The 15398-nt window shown below is 38.2% G+C and overlaps 1 protein-coding gene across 1 annotated transcript in view; it reads right to left on the reverse strand.

Moving 5' to 3' along the window:
• Positions 1–6443: 6443 nt before the first annotated feature.
• The window catches only part of adamts10 (ADAM metallopeptidase with thrombospondin type 1 motif, 10), a 127132-nt gene continuing 118177 nt past the window's right edge, over positions 6444–15398 (reverse strand). The window contains exons 24-26 of the mRNA XM_062028363.1: positions 10793–10969; positions 9902–10067; positions 6444–6656 (exon numbers count right to left, since the gene is read on the reverse strand). Coding sequence (XP_061884347.1) covers positions 6547–6656; positions 9902–10067; positions 10793–10969 — 453 coding nt within the window. The 3' untranslated portion in view covers positions 6444–6546. The remainder of the gene's footprint in view (positions 6657–9901; positions 10068–10792; positions 10970–15398) is intronic.

Below are 15398 nucleotides of genomic sequence, written 5' to 3' on the forward strand. Positions count from 1 at the left end.
TACAATGTGATAGTTTTTTGAGATTAACCACATGAAAAAAATTGAATTATGGTCAAATCAACTTCCTTATTATTTTGTCTGTAAGTACAGCGCTTATTGATGCATGATGAATCTGACCCCGAAAGGGAATAAGCGGTAGCAAATGGATGGATGGATGGAATCACATAAAGAAAAAAAAATTCCGGAAAATTATGCTATTGTGTTGTGTCAAAATGATATGCTTATCAGTTGATTATTTACACATTGATATGTTTAATAATGTAGGAAATTGTAGCACAGATAGCTCATTTTAAACCATGTTTAATTGGTTTAATTATTCCTTTTTAAAAAAATAATGTACAGGGCAGAAGCTCTTATACCGAAGCATTCTTCAACTTCTTTCATTTTGTGAAGGAGGGGAGGACGTGGGGTGATTTGTGAGTAAAAGTGGATAAAATGATAACTTGGACACAAATGTAATAAAAAAAACATGAATAGCACCCTTCCAGATGAAAGCACCACAAAAAGACACAAGAGTACATTCCCACATGCACAGCTGCATTCGCTGAGAACGTCAGCAGCATCAGTACAATACACATTGAATAGTAAGACATCAGATATACGATTTGTATGTGGCACATTATTAATGGGTAAATACACTATATAGACAAAAGTATTGGAACATGATTACTAGGGCTGCGAATCTTTGGGTGTCCCACGATTCGATTCAATATCGATTCTTGAGGTCACGATTCGATTATAAATCGATTTTTTCGATTCAACGCGATTCTCGATTCAAAAACGATATTTTTCCGATTCAAAAGGATTCTCTATTCATTCAATACATAGGATTTCAGCAGGATCTACCCCAGTCTGCTGACATGCAAGCGGAGTAGTAGATTTTTGTAAAAAGCTTTTATAATTGTAAAGGACAATGTTTTATCAACTGATTGCAATAATGTACATTTGTTTTAACTCGGGATCTTTCTGTGTGGAGTTTGCATGTTCTCCCCGTGACTGCGTGGGTTCCCTCTGGGTACTCCGGCTTCCTCCCACCTCCAAAGACATGCACCTGGGGATAGGTTGATTGGCAACACTAAAAATTGGCCCTACTGTGTGAATGTGAGTGTGAATGTTGTCTGTCTATCTGTGTTGGCCCTGCGATGAGGTGGCGACTTGTCCAGGGTGTACCCCGCCTTCCGCCCGATTGTAGCTGAGATAGGCTCCAGCACCCCCCGCGACCCCGAAGGGAATAAGCGGTAGAAAATGGGTGGATGGATGTTTTAACTATTAAATGAACCAAAAATATGACTTATTTTATCTTTGTGAAAATATTGGGCAGAGTGTGTTGTCAAGCTCATGAAATGTGATGCAAGTGTAAGCCACTGTGACACTATTGTTCATTTTTATAAATGTCTAATGATAATGTCAATAAGGGATTTTTAATCACTGCTATGTTGAAATCGTAACTAATATTGATACTGTTGTTGAATGTTCATTTTTGTTTCACTACTTTTGGATTGTTCTGTGTCGTGTTTGTGTCTCCTCTCAATTGCTCTGTTTATTGCAGTTCTGAGTGTTGCTGGGTCGAGGTTGGTTTTGGAATTGGATTGCATTGTTATGGTATTTACTGTATGTGTATTGTTTTGTTGGATTGATTAATTTAAAAAAAGAAAGAAAAAAAATCGATTTTTTAAAATATGAGAATCGATACTGAATCGTACAACGTGAGAATGGTGATTTGAATTCGAATCGATTTTTTCCCACATCCCTAATGATTACACATCTGGAACAAGTTTGGACGTTGCTTCTAAAACAGCGATGAACTTCCGGAGTGTACCTGTGGGTTATTTTGTCCTGTGATCCAGAAGGAGAGTTCACCGATGTTTGACCTGAGAGAGGGCCTGCTGTGGCTCTGTGTTGTAGTTCACCCTATAGGACCAAATTGTCTTGTCAAGATGGATAATTAACATTCAAAAGGTTGAACGGACATAACAGGACTCTTCTTCTTTGTTGAAAAAGTTTCACTTTCCATGTTTACACAGTGCAAGGAGTGAGGACAGACAAAACAACCTTTAGACAAATGCACGGCACGACAAAGAAGGGCATCTTTTTCAGAGCCTTTGCAACGATGTCCAAATTCTGCTCATAAGAATGTCCCGGCATCTCTCCTCTAATTATTGTCGTGTCCCACTGGAGGAGCGTTTACTTACTAACAGTTGTTTTGCCAACAGACAGCAACAGCAACCATATTGTGACCACTTGGCACAGGTACCTTTTCACATTTGAACCCATTTTCAGTACCTGGGAATCAACATGTTTAATAACATCTTTCAATGTAGCATTTAAAAAATGATAACCGTGCTATCCAGTTGTCATAATTTGTCACAACATGTCTGTTTAGGGCAGGTGTGTCAAAAGTACGGCCCGCGAACAGGTTTTATCTGGCCCTTGGGATGAGTTTGCAAAGTATGAAAATGAGTCAATATTTTTGAATGAAAGAAACTGCTGTTCTAAATGTGTCCACTAAATGTCGCAATAGCAATTATTTGTATCTTTGTAGATGATGCTACATATGTAAAAAAAATAAACCACGTTAGTGCACCAGTTCAGGCAAATGAGCAAACTACATAAATATAATCCTGTAATTTGATTTTGATATAAATTTTTTATCTTGATAGATTGAAAATCAACACCAATGAGTTGACTGATGAACATTGCCACATAATTTATTCAGAAAGTATAAATAACGACAAATGAAGATAGAATACTATTAACCGCAACATGTAAGTGTAAAAAAACCCCAACAACATTATGATTTGTACATTTTCAGAATGTGTTTGTTCTATTTTTAAACAAAGAAAACAATCTGAAGTTGTCTTTATTTTTAAGTTATCGTGCCGTGATTTTACCAGTCCGGCCCACTTGGGAGTAGATTTTTCTCCATGTGGCCCCCGATCTAAAATGAGTTTGACACCTCTGGTTTAGGGTTTAAGTTATTTATGTTGCCAGTGCTCCTAAGCCTCCCTTGGTTACGTTTCCTGTTGCTAGTAGCTTTTCCGTTTCTTGATTAGTGGTTCCATCTGCTACTGCCCTAAATATGCCTCTTCCTAGGCCCAAGCAACGTGCATTCGACGTGGTTGCATTGTTCGTCTTACGACGAGTTACGTTCGTGGTGCCATATGCTACTATAAGTGTTAAGACTTTACGTTATGTTATGCTATGCTAAGCTAAGTTTGTCTTGAGCCCTGTGCGCTTCCAGCGGCCTTTTTGCATTTTGCCTTGCCTTGGATTAAAAGACTTCTCTTACCTGCAAAGCTGTTCTCCTTCTGGAAGAACACAATGCTGACCCGAACGCAACACCAGTTGTTTATCTTTTCTTATTACATTTCCTAGTCTTATTTGCAAGCACTACATATTGGGGATGCACTAAAAAAAATCTATTCACATTTTAAATGCGATTCTAAATTGATTCATAATTCTCAAAAATCAATAAAAAAAGATATACATAAATATGTTTTTAAAGAATGCATTTTTTTAAAGGAATCAAATCAAGAATTGGTTTGAAACAAGAACAGTTTCTGAATCGAATCATGACTTTAAGAAGCAAAATCTAATAGTAATTTGTTGTAGGATTCACATCCCTAAAAAACAGTTGTTTTGCCACCAGAGAGCAACACCAACCCTTGGGATGGATACCTTTCACATTTGAACCAATACAGTTCAATTCCTGTTACCTGGGAATCAATATCGGTACTTACCGTGCCAATCGTCAGTACTTTTGTGTGTGGTAATTGTAAATGGTAATTGTTTAATAATAAAATCGATTTATTTCTTAATTTTTTTACATAACACTTAAAAATGACCTTATTCTGATAACTGTGCTGTCCAGTTGTCATAGTTTATTTTCTTATTGCATTTTAAGGCTCATTTTTAAGTATTATAAAGTAAAGTTGACCAAAAAAATTGATTGACATCCAAATTGCGATTCCCATTCAACCCGATTTATCATTTTCAAAAATCAATTAAAAAATCAAATAAAATTAAGATTAATATTTAGGCCGTCTCTATGCTTAATCGCTGCACATATTACAACATACGTCAGCAGCCAAGATGAGCCTAACCGGTAACCTGTTTTGAAAAGGTTTTATTAAAATTTTTTTATACCAAATAATATATTCCGAGAATCGTTTTGAATTGAAAATCAATTCTGAATCGAATCGTTGCCCCAAAAATCGGATTTTAATTGATTGGAGAGTTGATTCACATCCCTACTAACCAGTTGTTTTGCCACCAGACAGCAACAACAACCCCACTGTTATCACCAGGGATGGGTATCTTTCACATTTGGACCGATAAGGTACCAACTCCCGGTACCAGGGAATCGTAATCATGGGTACCAATTTTCGGTACTTTTGTGTGTGTTAATAGTTTCATAATAAAATCACATGTTTATTGTAACATTTAAAATTCTGTGTTAAAACTAACTGTGTTGTCCAGTTTTTATATCTTGTTTTCTTATTGCATTTCCGAGTCTCATTTACAAGTATTATATAGTAGACTTTGCATGCAGTTGCAATTCTAGGACATTAGATGGCAGTGATGTATAGGCTAAGGTGTCTTGCCTAGATAAGAAGTAGTCTTTGCCATGAAGCTGAATTTACCAATCTAGTCTTATGTTTACTAGTAGTATAGTAAAGTATTTATACAAATTACTGTGGTGCTGAATTTCCCCCAGGGATCAATAAAGTACTTTCTATTCTATTCTATAGTGTAAGTATTGTACTTATTACAAACGACCTGTTTGATTGTAACGTACGTACATCTTTGTAGTTTTCATTGACAAATTTGGAGGTGTTGAAATCGCCATGGAAAATTGCTAATGCTAATCTTTAGAATGTCTATGGCAAATCCAATGAGGTAGCACATTTTGAAAAGTGGAACCTTACTGTTTTTTTTTGGTGCTTTTTTCTTGCTTTGTTGGCATGAAAAATTGCAACATGACAGAGGCAGTTTGGCTGAGTCCACTTGAGTGCTTGTTTCCTTGCCAAGTATTCAAGACAGTGTTTAGTCTGCAATTGGACAAGACGTCACAAGCAACAAAGGTATTGAAATACCGATACCCGGTGATACTGACGGAATTCAATCGGTAACTATAAAAGTACTGAATATGCTACTCATCCCCGGTGACCGCACCAAGACATACAGTAGGGAAGGAATTCATATGGGCCCATTCCTGGGTGGATCTCCCGTGAGAAGAAGAGGGTGGGGGGGGGTTAATCATTTTGCAATGCTGTCTGCTGAACATGATGGAAAGTGTCACTCTCCATAGCAACTGACACTGTGGTCAAAGTTGGAATTGCTATACTCTAATGCCATCTGGCGGGTAAGGTGGATAGCGCCCCCTCCCATTCGTCACGTTTCATATGTCAGGTAAACCGTGATGAATGGGCCATATGAATCCCCTTCCTACTATAAATTTCTTAGGGAAAACTCTACACCTAAAATTTACACCTGAAGAAGTCTTTTGGATGAGAGATGAAACGTTTTCAACAAGTCCAGTTGCCTCCATTCAACCTTTGCCTATTACCATCACCTGGTTGACTGAGAATCGACATAAACATTCAGTGGGAACTAAAGACTTGTGTCCCAATACTTTTGTCTATGTCGCGTACATGTATGGAAGAAATCTTTTCACCAGTTTGAACGATGCATGCAATCCGGTCATTAATCATCAGACTATGCCACAGAGGAGACAGTGTATAATTAGACAGTGAGTCACAATGACATTGAATTTCCGTTAAAGTCACTTAAACTGTTGAGTAAGTGGTTCAAAAATAGAGCGTCTCGGCACAAAAAAAAAAAGAGCTTTCTTTTGGAGATTCCGTTAAAAGCTGCCCAACATAAAATGGCATAAAATATTAACACTACAAATGTGGCATGTGTTTGTTCTGTGCAGGGTTAAAATATTGTAGATATAAAGTGAAATAAAAGCTTTTCTGCAAGTCCAAACAAACACAAATATGAATTGTGCAAATCAATGATGATGAACACTTAAGATATGCATAAAGTAAAAACTATCAGGTCACTTTTTTCATAATATAAGATACCGTATTCCTTCTCAATGGAGTGGATTGTTTTTAAACAAAAATATTACCTTTTAAGATCAAGCTTAACAATTAGACCAAAGTAAACACGAGTAAACCCTCCCAATATCCGATATTGCAACCTGTCCTGTAGCCAAGGAGTGGCTGCAGAAGTAGCACCAAAATATTACAAGAAAATAATATTACAAGAAAATAATACTCCCTCCAGTGGAATGTAGAAGTCAGCTCATGCTGCAAGGACACATGGCTGGTAAAATGTCACTGTGAACAGTCATGGCGTCACTGGGAGTCTGACAGCAGCCCAATACCTACCTCTCTCGGGATGCTGCCACAAGGCTCATTTTGTGTGCGTGCGTGTGTGTGTGTGTGTGTGTGTGTGTGTGTGTGTGTGTGTGTGTGTGTGTGTGTGTGTGTGTGTGTGGGTGGGGGCGTGTGTCCTGTAACATCCACCATGTCCAGATCAGTGTCCCTGGCATGTTTTACAGCACATCTGTCTAAAATATGGTCGGCTGCAGAACTTGAACCTGAGCACAAGGGGGCAGTAGGCCACAGTGTTCACATCTTTGCACTCTGCAGGGAAGACAGAGTAGATTAAAGACACAAACAATTCTGAAATATACATGGATTGCATTAATATTATGACATTTTTAATGCATAAATGAACTATAAACAATGGAGCGTGTATACTGAATTAATTTACTGGTGCCAGGCATTATGGTTATGTGCTATGTTTTTTATGTATTAAGAGTTATTAAGTGGGCCACAAGTTGTCACAAAATGAGTGTTCTTGAACTGAAATTGTATTCTTTGATACACGTTACAATGGGGCTGTTGTTCAACAAATACTGCGAATAATTAGAACACATTGGGCCTGCTCGACTACTGTGCAAAATATTGTGTGCAAACTATGAAATTGTGTGACCGTTTGCAACTGATAACAAGTGCAAAAGTGCTGCAGACTGCCCTGCTTAAATGAGGATTTTGCGTTTATAGAACCTCCTATAAAATCTTTATAAAAGCCCGATTTAGACAAAATAACCTACTTTTAGCACGCTGAAGGTGTGCACAGAGGCGCTGCGGTGTTGCGATGGTGTGTTTGGAATAATCCAGACAAAAGAAAACGCATACAGCAAGACGTTTTATCGTATAAAAGATATATTATAGTAATATACTGTACGTTCCTATATGGAAAAAATAAACACCATAAAAAAAGCAGACAACAAAACAAATGTCTATGAATGTTCTCATTCATCCAGGTCATTGTCATCTCAGGGCATTCAATCGATCGCAACTGGACTGTTTAGACACCATCTGTCTCCCACATACAACACTGTCCTTCAACCATTCCTAAAAGACTCTGCAATTTAGCCTCCCACAAATACCAGGAGTTACAAACATTCTGGTCACAGAAGGTGACCAATGTGCCGTTTGTTTACAACTGACTGGAACGCTTACGTGGGGAGTTCCGACTATTTTGGACTGGTAGTAGTCGATCCACAGCGACCGTTCTGCCACACAATATCTCAATTCTAATGAGGGGAAATTACACTTCAACGACTGTCCTTGGCTTTGACAGTTAGGATTGCTCGTTTGCATCAAAATAGTTGTTTTTCTCAATACAATAGGGCGAAACCATCAGGCACACCCTCCTGGTTTTGGAGCATAAATATTTTGGGTTTTGGCACCTGTCACTAGACTGGATATGACCAATCTATTCTATGAGCACGAACTGATGAGGCCTACTCGGATGAGAGGCAAAACGTCTTCTAAGACAAACCAAACAGTCCAGCTGCGATCGATTGAATGCCCTGAGATAACAAACCAAATCAATTAAATTCGTTTTAATCAGCTATTTAAGTCATTCAGCAGCTATAAAATTATATTGCTGACTAGAGAATATGTCTAGTATCTTTTATTTATGACAGTCCAAATACAGTAGGTTGACCCGCACACAGACAGAGGATTCTCTGTGCATCATCTGTCTTTGCAGCACAATTTACTCCCTTCTCACAGCGTTTTGTGCGTAACTGTTTCAGACGTGCTAAATATAGAGACAAAACAGCAGCTGCACTACAGTTTTAGTCTTGATAAATCACATTGCAAACACTAAATGGTTATATTTGCATTTCCTCTCATTATTATAGGTCTTCTAATAATCAGCATATATTTTACATATTCATGGAGAGACACGCTAAATGGATTGAGCGTTTATGAGCATAAGCTTAGTAGATCAGCTTTGCGTGCGCTACCAAGTTTGCACGTGTTTTAATACATGCAAACCATTAGTAGATCAGGCCCATTGTCATTATCAATTGGGGCGGACATTATAATCAATTAACAGATTCCTGCAAATCTATAGCATTTAGTGCACAATTCAGTGAACTTGGACTAACTGTCTCATGAAGGCTTCATGATCTAATTTGCATAAGTAGCCGTGATGCATGTGAGCAAAAAACATAAGCAAAACAAATGTTTTAAAATACTGACTGAATTTTTTTTTTTTTTGTGGCTTGTTTTTGAGTGCTTTTAGATGAGGATTTTAGATCCTCTACTCGTTAAATTGGCAACACTGATCCCTGCTCTGTTCCCTAACACACAGGTGTCAAACTCCAGGCAAAAGCCTGAAAATAATATGCGTCAATAAAGTACTTTATTTTTTCTTACTACCAGTAAATGTATTCGTTTTTTTCAGTTTAGAAAAAAATACAAGTATTGGATGCAGTTGCATATATTTTTATTCAATATTATCTAATTATGTGACAAATATTATATTATCATAATTACATTTGTTTTCTTGAAATAAAAATAAATTATAGGCTCCAGCACCCCCCGCGACCCTGAAAGGGACAAGCGGTAGAAAATGGATGGATGGATATTTGCTTGACTGATGTGTGAATCTGTAATAATATTGTTCATGTTAATAATGTAATGTTAGTTACATGTGTATAATTTTAGGTTAAAAATTAGTTATTATCTGTAATAATAGTGTATTAGTTTCGTATTTCCTAACACTGTAACAAATATTTTATTATCGTACAATAGAAACGTTTTTGTTAAAATAAAAAAAACACCTGATTGATTTATAATTTCAAAGCAAGTTATCCATTAAATTGTACATTGTAAAAATTACAACAGATTTTATGGTCAGTCACCAGAATTGTACAGTTAAATATTTACAGTAATCCACTCTAAAATCAACAATAACCATAAATCTTAAGATAAAAAACTGTCCGCTCTGTCGGCAGAATTTTTTTCGTAAAAAAACAGTGACACGGTAACATCATGTAAAAAAAAACAAACAACATTGTAAATTCTAAGATACAATTCTGGCTCCTGAATACGGAATACGTAAAATAAAATATTGATCAAATGCATAGGCAGTTGTGTAATTATATCATGCGGTGAATCATTATACAGTACATTTATATTCATGTATTATTCACTGTTCCAAGCGGCTCTCTGAGGGCAGCCATAACTGCAATATGGCCCTCAGTGAAAACGAGTTTGACACCCCTGGTATAACAGATAGCGCCAAATTTAATTGCCGGTCAAAATGTATGTGTAGCGGGCCGTCACATTTGAAAGAATGTAAGGTAAACACTGCTACAACATGGACTTTGAACAATAATATTTTTGACTGTTACTTTTCCCACAAAACTAATTACAAGCATATTTAAAATTATAATTTTGAATGCCAAAATTGAATAATGTTTAATTTAAGTTAAAAACATAATTGACTTGACCACATCCAATCAAATTGTATATGATGTGCATTTCTGTGCATCTATCCTTTGGTTAACAATTTAATAGCTGACCTTCGGTGGTGTCCGTACTGACAGGCAGACTGAGGTCACATTTGCTCTTGCACTGCTGCATGGAGATTGGCCGCAGATGTTCCTGACACTCATTGGATGGCATGCTGGTGTGCGTCAGACACTGCACGGACCGCATCTCCTGACCGAGTCCACACTTTGCAGAACACTGCCAGGCAAAAAAAACATACAGTACGTCTGCCTACGGTAGCCATGCTCCGACAATCCATTAAGCGGTGCGCCTTTGTAGCTTACCAAAGTCGTACTAAAACATTTTGACAGATTTTTGAGCGCCGTACGTAATGTTCTATGAGTAATCTTTTCAATGAAACATCAAAATGTTGGTCTTGCTTGATTACCAGCACTTGTTAGCGTCATTTATTAAATAGGCGTCAACTTGCAGTCCACACATACTGTATCTATTTTATGTGACTGCCATCTTCTGGTTACACTTATCATTAATGATAAGTGTAACCAGAAGATGACTGATTTTATTTGGTACACTGTGTAATTACACAGTGTACCAAATAAAATCAGTCAGTAAGCACAACCAGAATTAGAATATATACAAAGCGAGCCGGGTTGTAAGGTGAACTGTCGATTTTTGCGAAAATGAAAGGATTTTAAGTGCGCATTATAGTCTGAAAAATACGGCAATAACTAAGTGTAACTTTACCATGAATTGGTAAACTTTACCATGAATTCAGCCTAAACACTTTCGGTCTGCAACATTTTTAATTTATGAATGTACAACTGTTTGTTTATGAATGTACAACTGTTTGTTTATGTAAAACCGTTTGTTTATTTTGTTGACCATTGACCGAAGAAATAATAAACTAACTTGGTGAAAATACCAACATGGACTACAATATATGCAAGTCCAAGATGTCTTACCTCTCCCCAAGGACCTATCACCCACTGAGGTGGAGGGCAGCGCTTCAGGTTGCAGCGCACTCTAGAGGTGGGCCGACCATGCTTGGGGCACTTGGACTCTGGCAGCGTGTCCCCACTCTCCCCACTCTTGCACAAAACCACTCGGTGCCTGTAGCCAGGACCACAGCTGGGCGTACACTGTGGGCGGAACACATGAGGATAAAGGGAGAAATAGGAAAAAAGGAAAATGAGCAAAGGGGTTCACTGCGGTCACCAGCAAAACAAAGCTCTGTCCACTCCAAAGAGAGCAGCAGTTGTATAGAAACATCTCTAAAGCCTACTTGGTTTCAGTAAATCATTTGCACTTAGTCTTAGACTGTTTTCTCAGAAATTACAACTTTATTATTTTATGTCAAGAAAGCAAGGAAATCCTGCTCAACACACCAAAGGGCAACTTGGGCTGTGCATTAATGTTGCACGTTTGACTTTTATTCCTATGACTATAAGACAAGTATGAGTAATTGAAGCTTTTATTAGCAGACTGTGAGGGAAGACAATACATTATATGAATCGGTACAGTTTACAAAGTACCACTAAATGATAACACCCGAATAAGTTTTGCAACTTGTTAAAGTCGGGGCCCAAGATAATCCATTCATGGTACAAATATATACTATCAGCATAATACAGTCATCATACAAGTTAATCATCAAAACAGAGTCACTAATAGGCATAATAATAATGTAGAAATATAGGTCACAACTTTGTAGGATATTTACAGCAAGCAGTGAACAATAGAAGCTCAGAGAGCATGAGAAAAAGTAGATACAATTATTTCCAATCCGGGGGTGGGATGTGGAGAGGGTGGGGGTGGTGTTAGGTAAAATTTATAGCCACTTGTAGGTGTTCTTTCAGTGCGGTTTTGAAGGTGGATAGGGATGCAATTTCTTTTGCACCTGTTAGGAGTGCATTTCATATTGAGGAGAATGATTTAAAACCCTTGTTAGATCGGAATCTGGGTTTGTTGTGGTTTGTGGAACTCCCCCTAGTGTTGTGGTTATGGCGGTCATTCAGGAAGTAATTTGACATGTACATCAGTATCAGGGATATGTAGCAAATTTTGTATACAAGGTTTAGTGCAATTTGTTTGACTCTGTCCTCCACCCTTTGCCAGCCCACTTTAGGTAGGAGTGAGATAGGATCAGGGGTGGGGGTTGAGAAGTACCCTGACTAGCTTGTTTTTGGTTGTTTGTAGTCTTGATTTAAGAGTTTTTGATGTGCTGTGGTACCAGGAGGTGCATGCATAATTGAAAAAGGGCTGGATAAGAGTTCCCCCTAGGGTCCTCATGATGTTTTTGGTGACCAAAGAGGAGATTATGTACAGAAATCTGGTTTGTCGGTTGCCCTTTTTGATTACCTTGGTTGCCATTTTACCAAATGTTAAATGTTAGCCTGTAGAATGGAGGCACATATACAGCTTTGTTTGCAAACACTCTGATCAAGGGTCTTCAAATGGCACTTATTTGGAAAATCAAATCCTAACCTTGGAAAAACTTGTGTTCAATACACTGTAAAAATGTTCATTGTAAATTCAAAGCAAATGACTAGCTAATAATTTCATTACTTTTCCAGTAACATTTACAGTAATTTTACTGTGAAATATCTTTGCAGCAATTAACTAAGTGCAGAGCTGGGACTTTACAGTTAAGTACAATAAAGTTACAACTATAAATGCTGTAACGTCACAATTGTAATTTTGCTGCAGTAGTTACTCTCTCGTTTTAACAGCATACTGTCATCTACTGTACAAGAGTGTGCAACATAGTCTACAGAACCCCGTGAGAGAAATCAATTTGAATTTACAGTAATTTGTTGTGACATTACAGAGGACTATGATTACAGTATTTTACTGTGAAATAACAGTTAATTGTTTTGGAATATATACAGGTATCATACTTTTTACAGTAATTTGTTGTAATGTTACAGTGAATTTTTGTACTTTTACTATGAAAAAACTACTGTTATGAAATCCTTTTGAATCCTGGTTAAAGCAATGCCTCTGCGCTAAATGGTTCAAGGACAGCTTTACATTTACTTTGGACGGACACACGGATACACACATACGTTTCAGGAAGAAAGTGAGGAAGAATGTAAATGTTCTGTTTTTGCATTGTGCATTATTATGGTACACTCTTTTAGTGTATTTACGGTAATTCCCAGCATGCATTGCTCTATGCGCGGGCTCCGGTGTTTAGTCTGTTTATGTGAACGGCAGTGGCCGGTTTGTTATTGTGTTCCCTCAGTAAAGTATACGTATAAAAAGAAGAAGGTTGTCGTCATTGAATTATCAATGGTAGCAGAGGATGTCTAACAACGCTAACTACAGAGTCCCTCCTGCGTTTGAAGAAAATAAGTCATATGAGAGCTGGAAAAATGAGGTTGAAATGTGGATACGTGTTACCGATCTGGATAAGGAGAAACAAGCATTAGCTGTTGCTCTCTCACTGAGGGGGAGAGCTAGAGATACAGCTTTGGAAATACCTGCGGATGACTTGAACAAAGATGACGGGATGAAGACCCTTGTAAAGGCATTGGATAATGTATTCTTAAAAGAAGAAAAGGACAGAGCTTATGATGCATACACGGACTTTGACAAGATTCGGAGAGAAAACGAAGTTTCCATGGTGGATTACATCGTTCAGTTCGAGCAGAGGTACAACAAAATGCGCAAATTTGACATGGTTCTTCCCGACGCTGTTTTGGCATTCAAGTTGTTGGATACACCCAGTCTCGATGTTAAAGATAAACAGCTTGCGCTTACAGCTTGTTCAACACTTACATTTGCAAGCATGAAGTCAGCTTTAAAAAGGATTTTTGGAGACAATGTGCAGCCGCCCACATGCAGCGGGGGGAATTCACATGCGCGAAGATGTTGCTTTTTATGTGGATCAAAGGAAAAGAGACGGAAGGAAATTTCGTTCCCAATCCGACCAAAAGAGGGCGCCATTGACTGGCTCAAACCCACTGGATAGGTTTGGCAGAAGATCTAAGTGCGCTATTTGCCAGAGTACATTTCACTGGGCTAAGGACTGCCCAAATAAGGCTGAACATGTAAAAATGACAGAGGAAAATGCAGAGACAGAAACAATTGAAGAGTGCAATGTTACATTGTTTTCTAAAGAGTCAGTTTCTGATGCTGAAATATTCATGGTAGAAGCCTTAGGTTCAGCTGTAATTGACACTGCATGCACCAGAACAGTCTGTGGTGAAAAATGTCTGGAGAATTACATTCATACACTGAAGGAGAGTGACAAGAAAAAAATTGAAAATACACAGAGTAGAAGAGCTTTTAAGTTTGGTGATGGACAAGTTGTTCATTCCATAAAAAAGGTAAAAGTCCCAGCAAAAATAGGACAAACCAGGTTCCACATAGAGACTGAGGTGGTCTCAGTGAACATTCCTTTACTACTAAGTAAAACGTCACTTAAGAGGGCAAAAGCAGTGCTTGACATTGAGAATGATAAAGCCACAATGTTTCAGAAACCAGTGCCTCTTGAGATTACATCCTCAGGACACTACTGTGTAAACATAGTGGACAGAGATTGCACAGCCACCCGTGAGAATGAACCCCAAACTGATGAAGTTCTGGCCATAACAGATGGCATGAGTAAAGATGAAAAACTCAAAGTATTGGTGAAACTTCACAAGCAGTTTGGACATGCCTCAGTTGATAAACTCAAAAAATTACTAATTAGTGCTGGAAGTAATGATGATGAGAGTGTTACTATTCTGAATGACATCGTAAGTAGCTGTGAAACATGTCTCAAGTACAACAAGCCCAAACCAAAGCCATCAGTTGGTCTACCAATGGCTTCAACATACAATGAAACTGTGGCATTAGATTTACACGAGCTAGAACCAAATGTGTGGTACCTCCACATGATTGATCACTTCACCAGGTTCAGTGCTGGTAGCATTGTTACAACAAAAAAATCCAGTGAAATTGTGAGGCACTTTATTCATTCCTGGGTGAGTGTTCATGGAGCCCCATCTAAGATTTTTTGTGACAATGGAGGTGCATTCAATAACGAGGAAATGAGGGACATGGCTGAGAACTTTAATATTGAAGTGAAAACCACTGCTGCCTACAGTCCATGGAGTAATGGATTGATGGAAAGACATAACCAGACCCTTACAGAGATCCTGTTAAAAGTGAAGAAAAGCAGTGTTTGTGACTGGAAAACAGCCCTAGATTGGGCCTTGATGGCAAAGAATACAATGCACAATGTGCATGGATTTAGTCCATACCAGCTGGTGTTTGGACACAACCCGAACCTACCTTCTGTGCTGGTTGATAAACCACCTGCCCTGGAGGGCAGTACCATGAGTAAATGGGTAGGACAGCACATTTCAGCATTGCATGAAGCAAGGACAGCGTTTACTGAGGCAGAGTGCTCTGAGAGAATCAAGAGAGCTCTGCGCACACAGCTTCGCAGCACAGATGAATACTACGAAACTGGAGATAAAGTGTACTACAAAAGAATGGACTGCAATGAATGGAAAGGCCCTGGGGTGGTAATTGGACGAGACGGGGTGGTAATATTTGTTAGACATGGAGGCTCCTATG

The sequence above is a fragment of the Entelurus aequoreus genome, linkage group LG19, assembly GCF_033978785.1.
Source record: "Entelurus aequoreus isolate RoL-2023_Sb linkage group LG19, RoL_Eaeq_v1.1, whole genome shotgun sequence".
NCBI lineage: Eukaryota > Metazoa > Chordata > Actinopteri > Syngnathiformes > Syngnathidae > Entelurus > Entelurus aequoreus.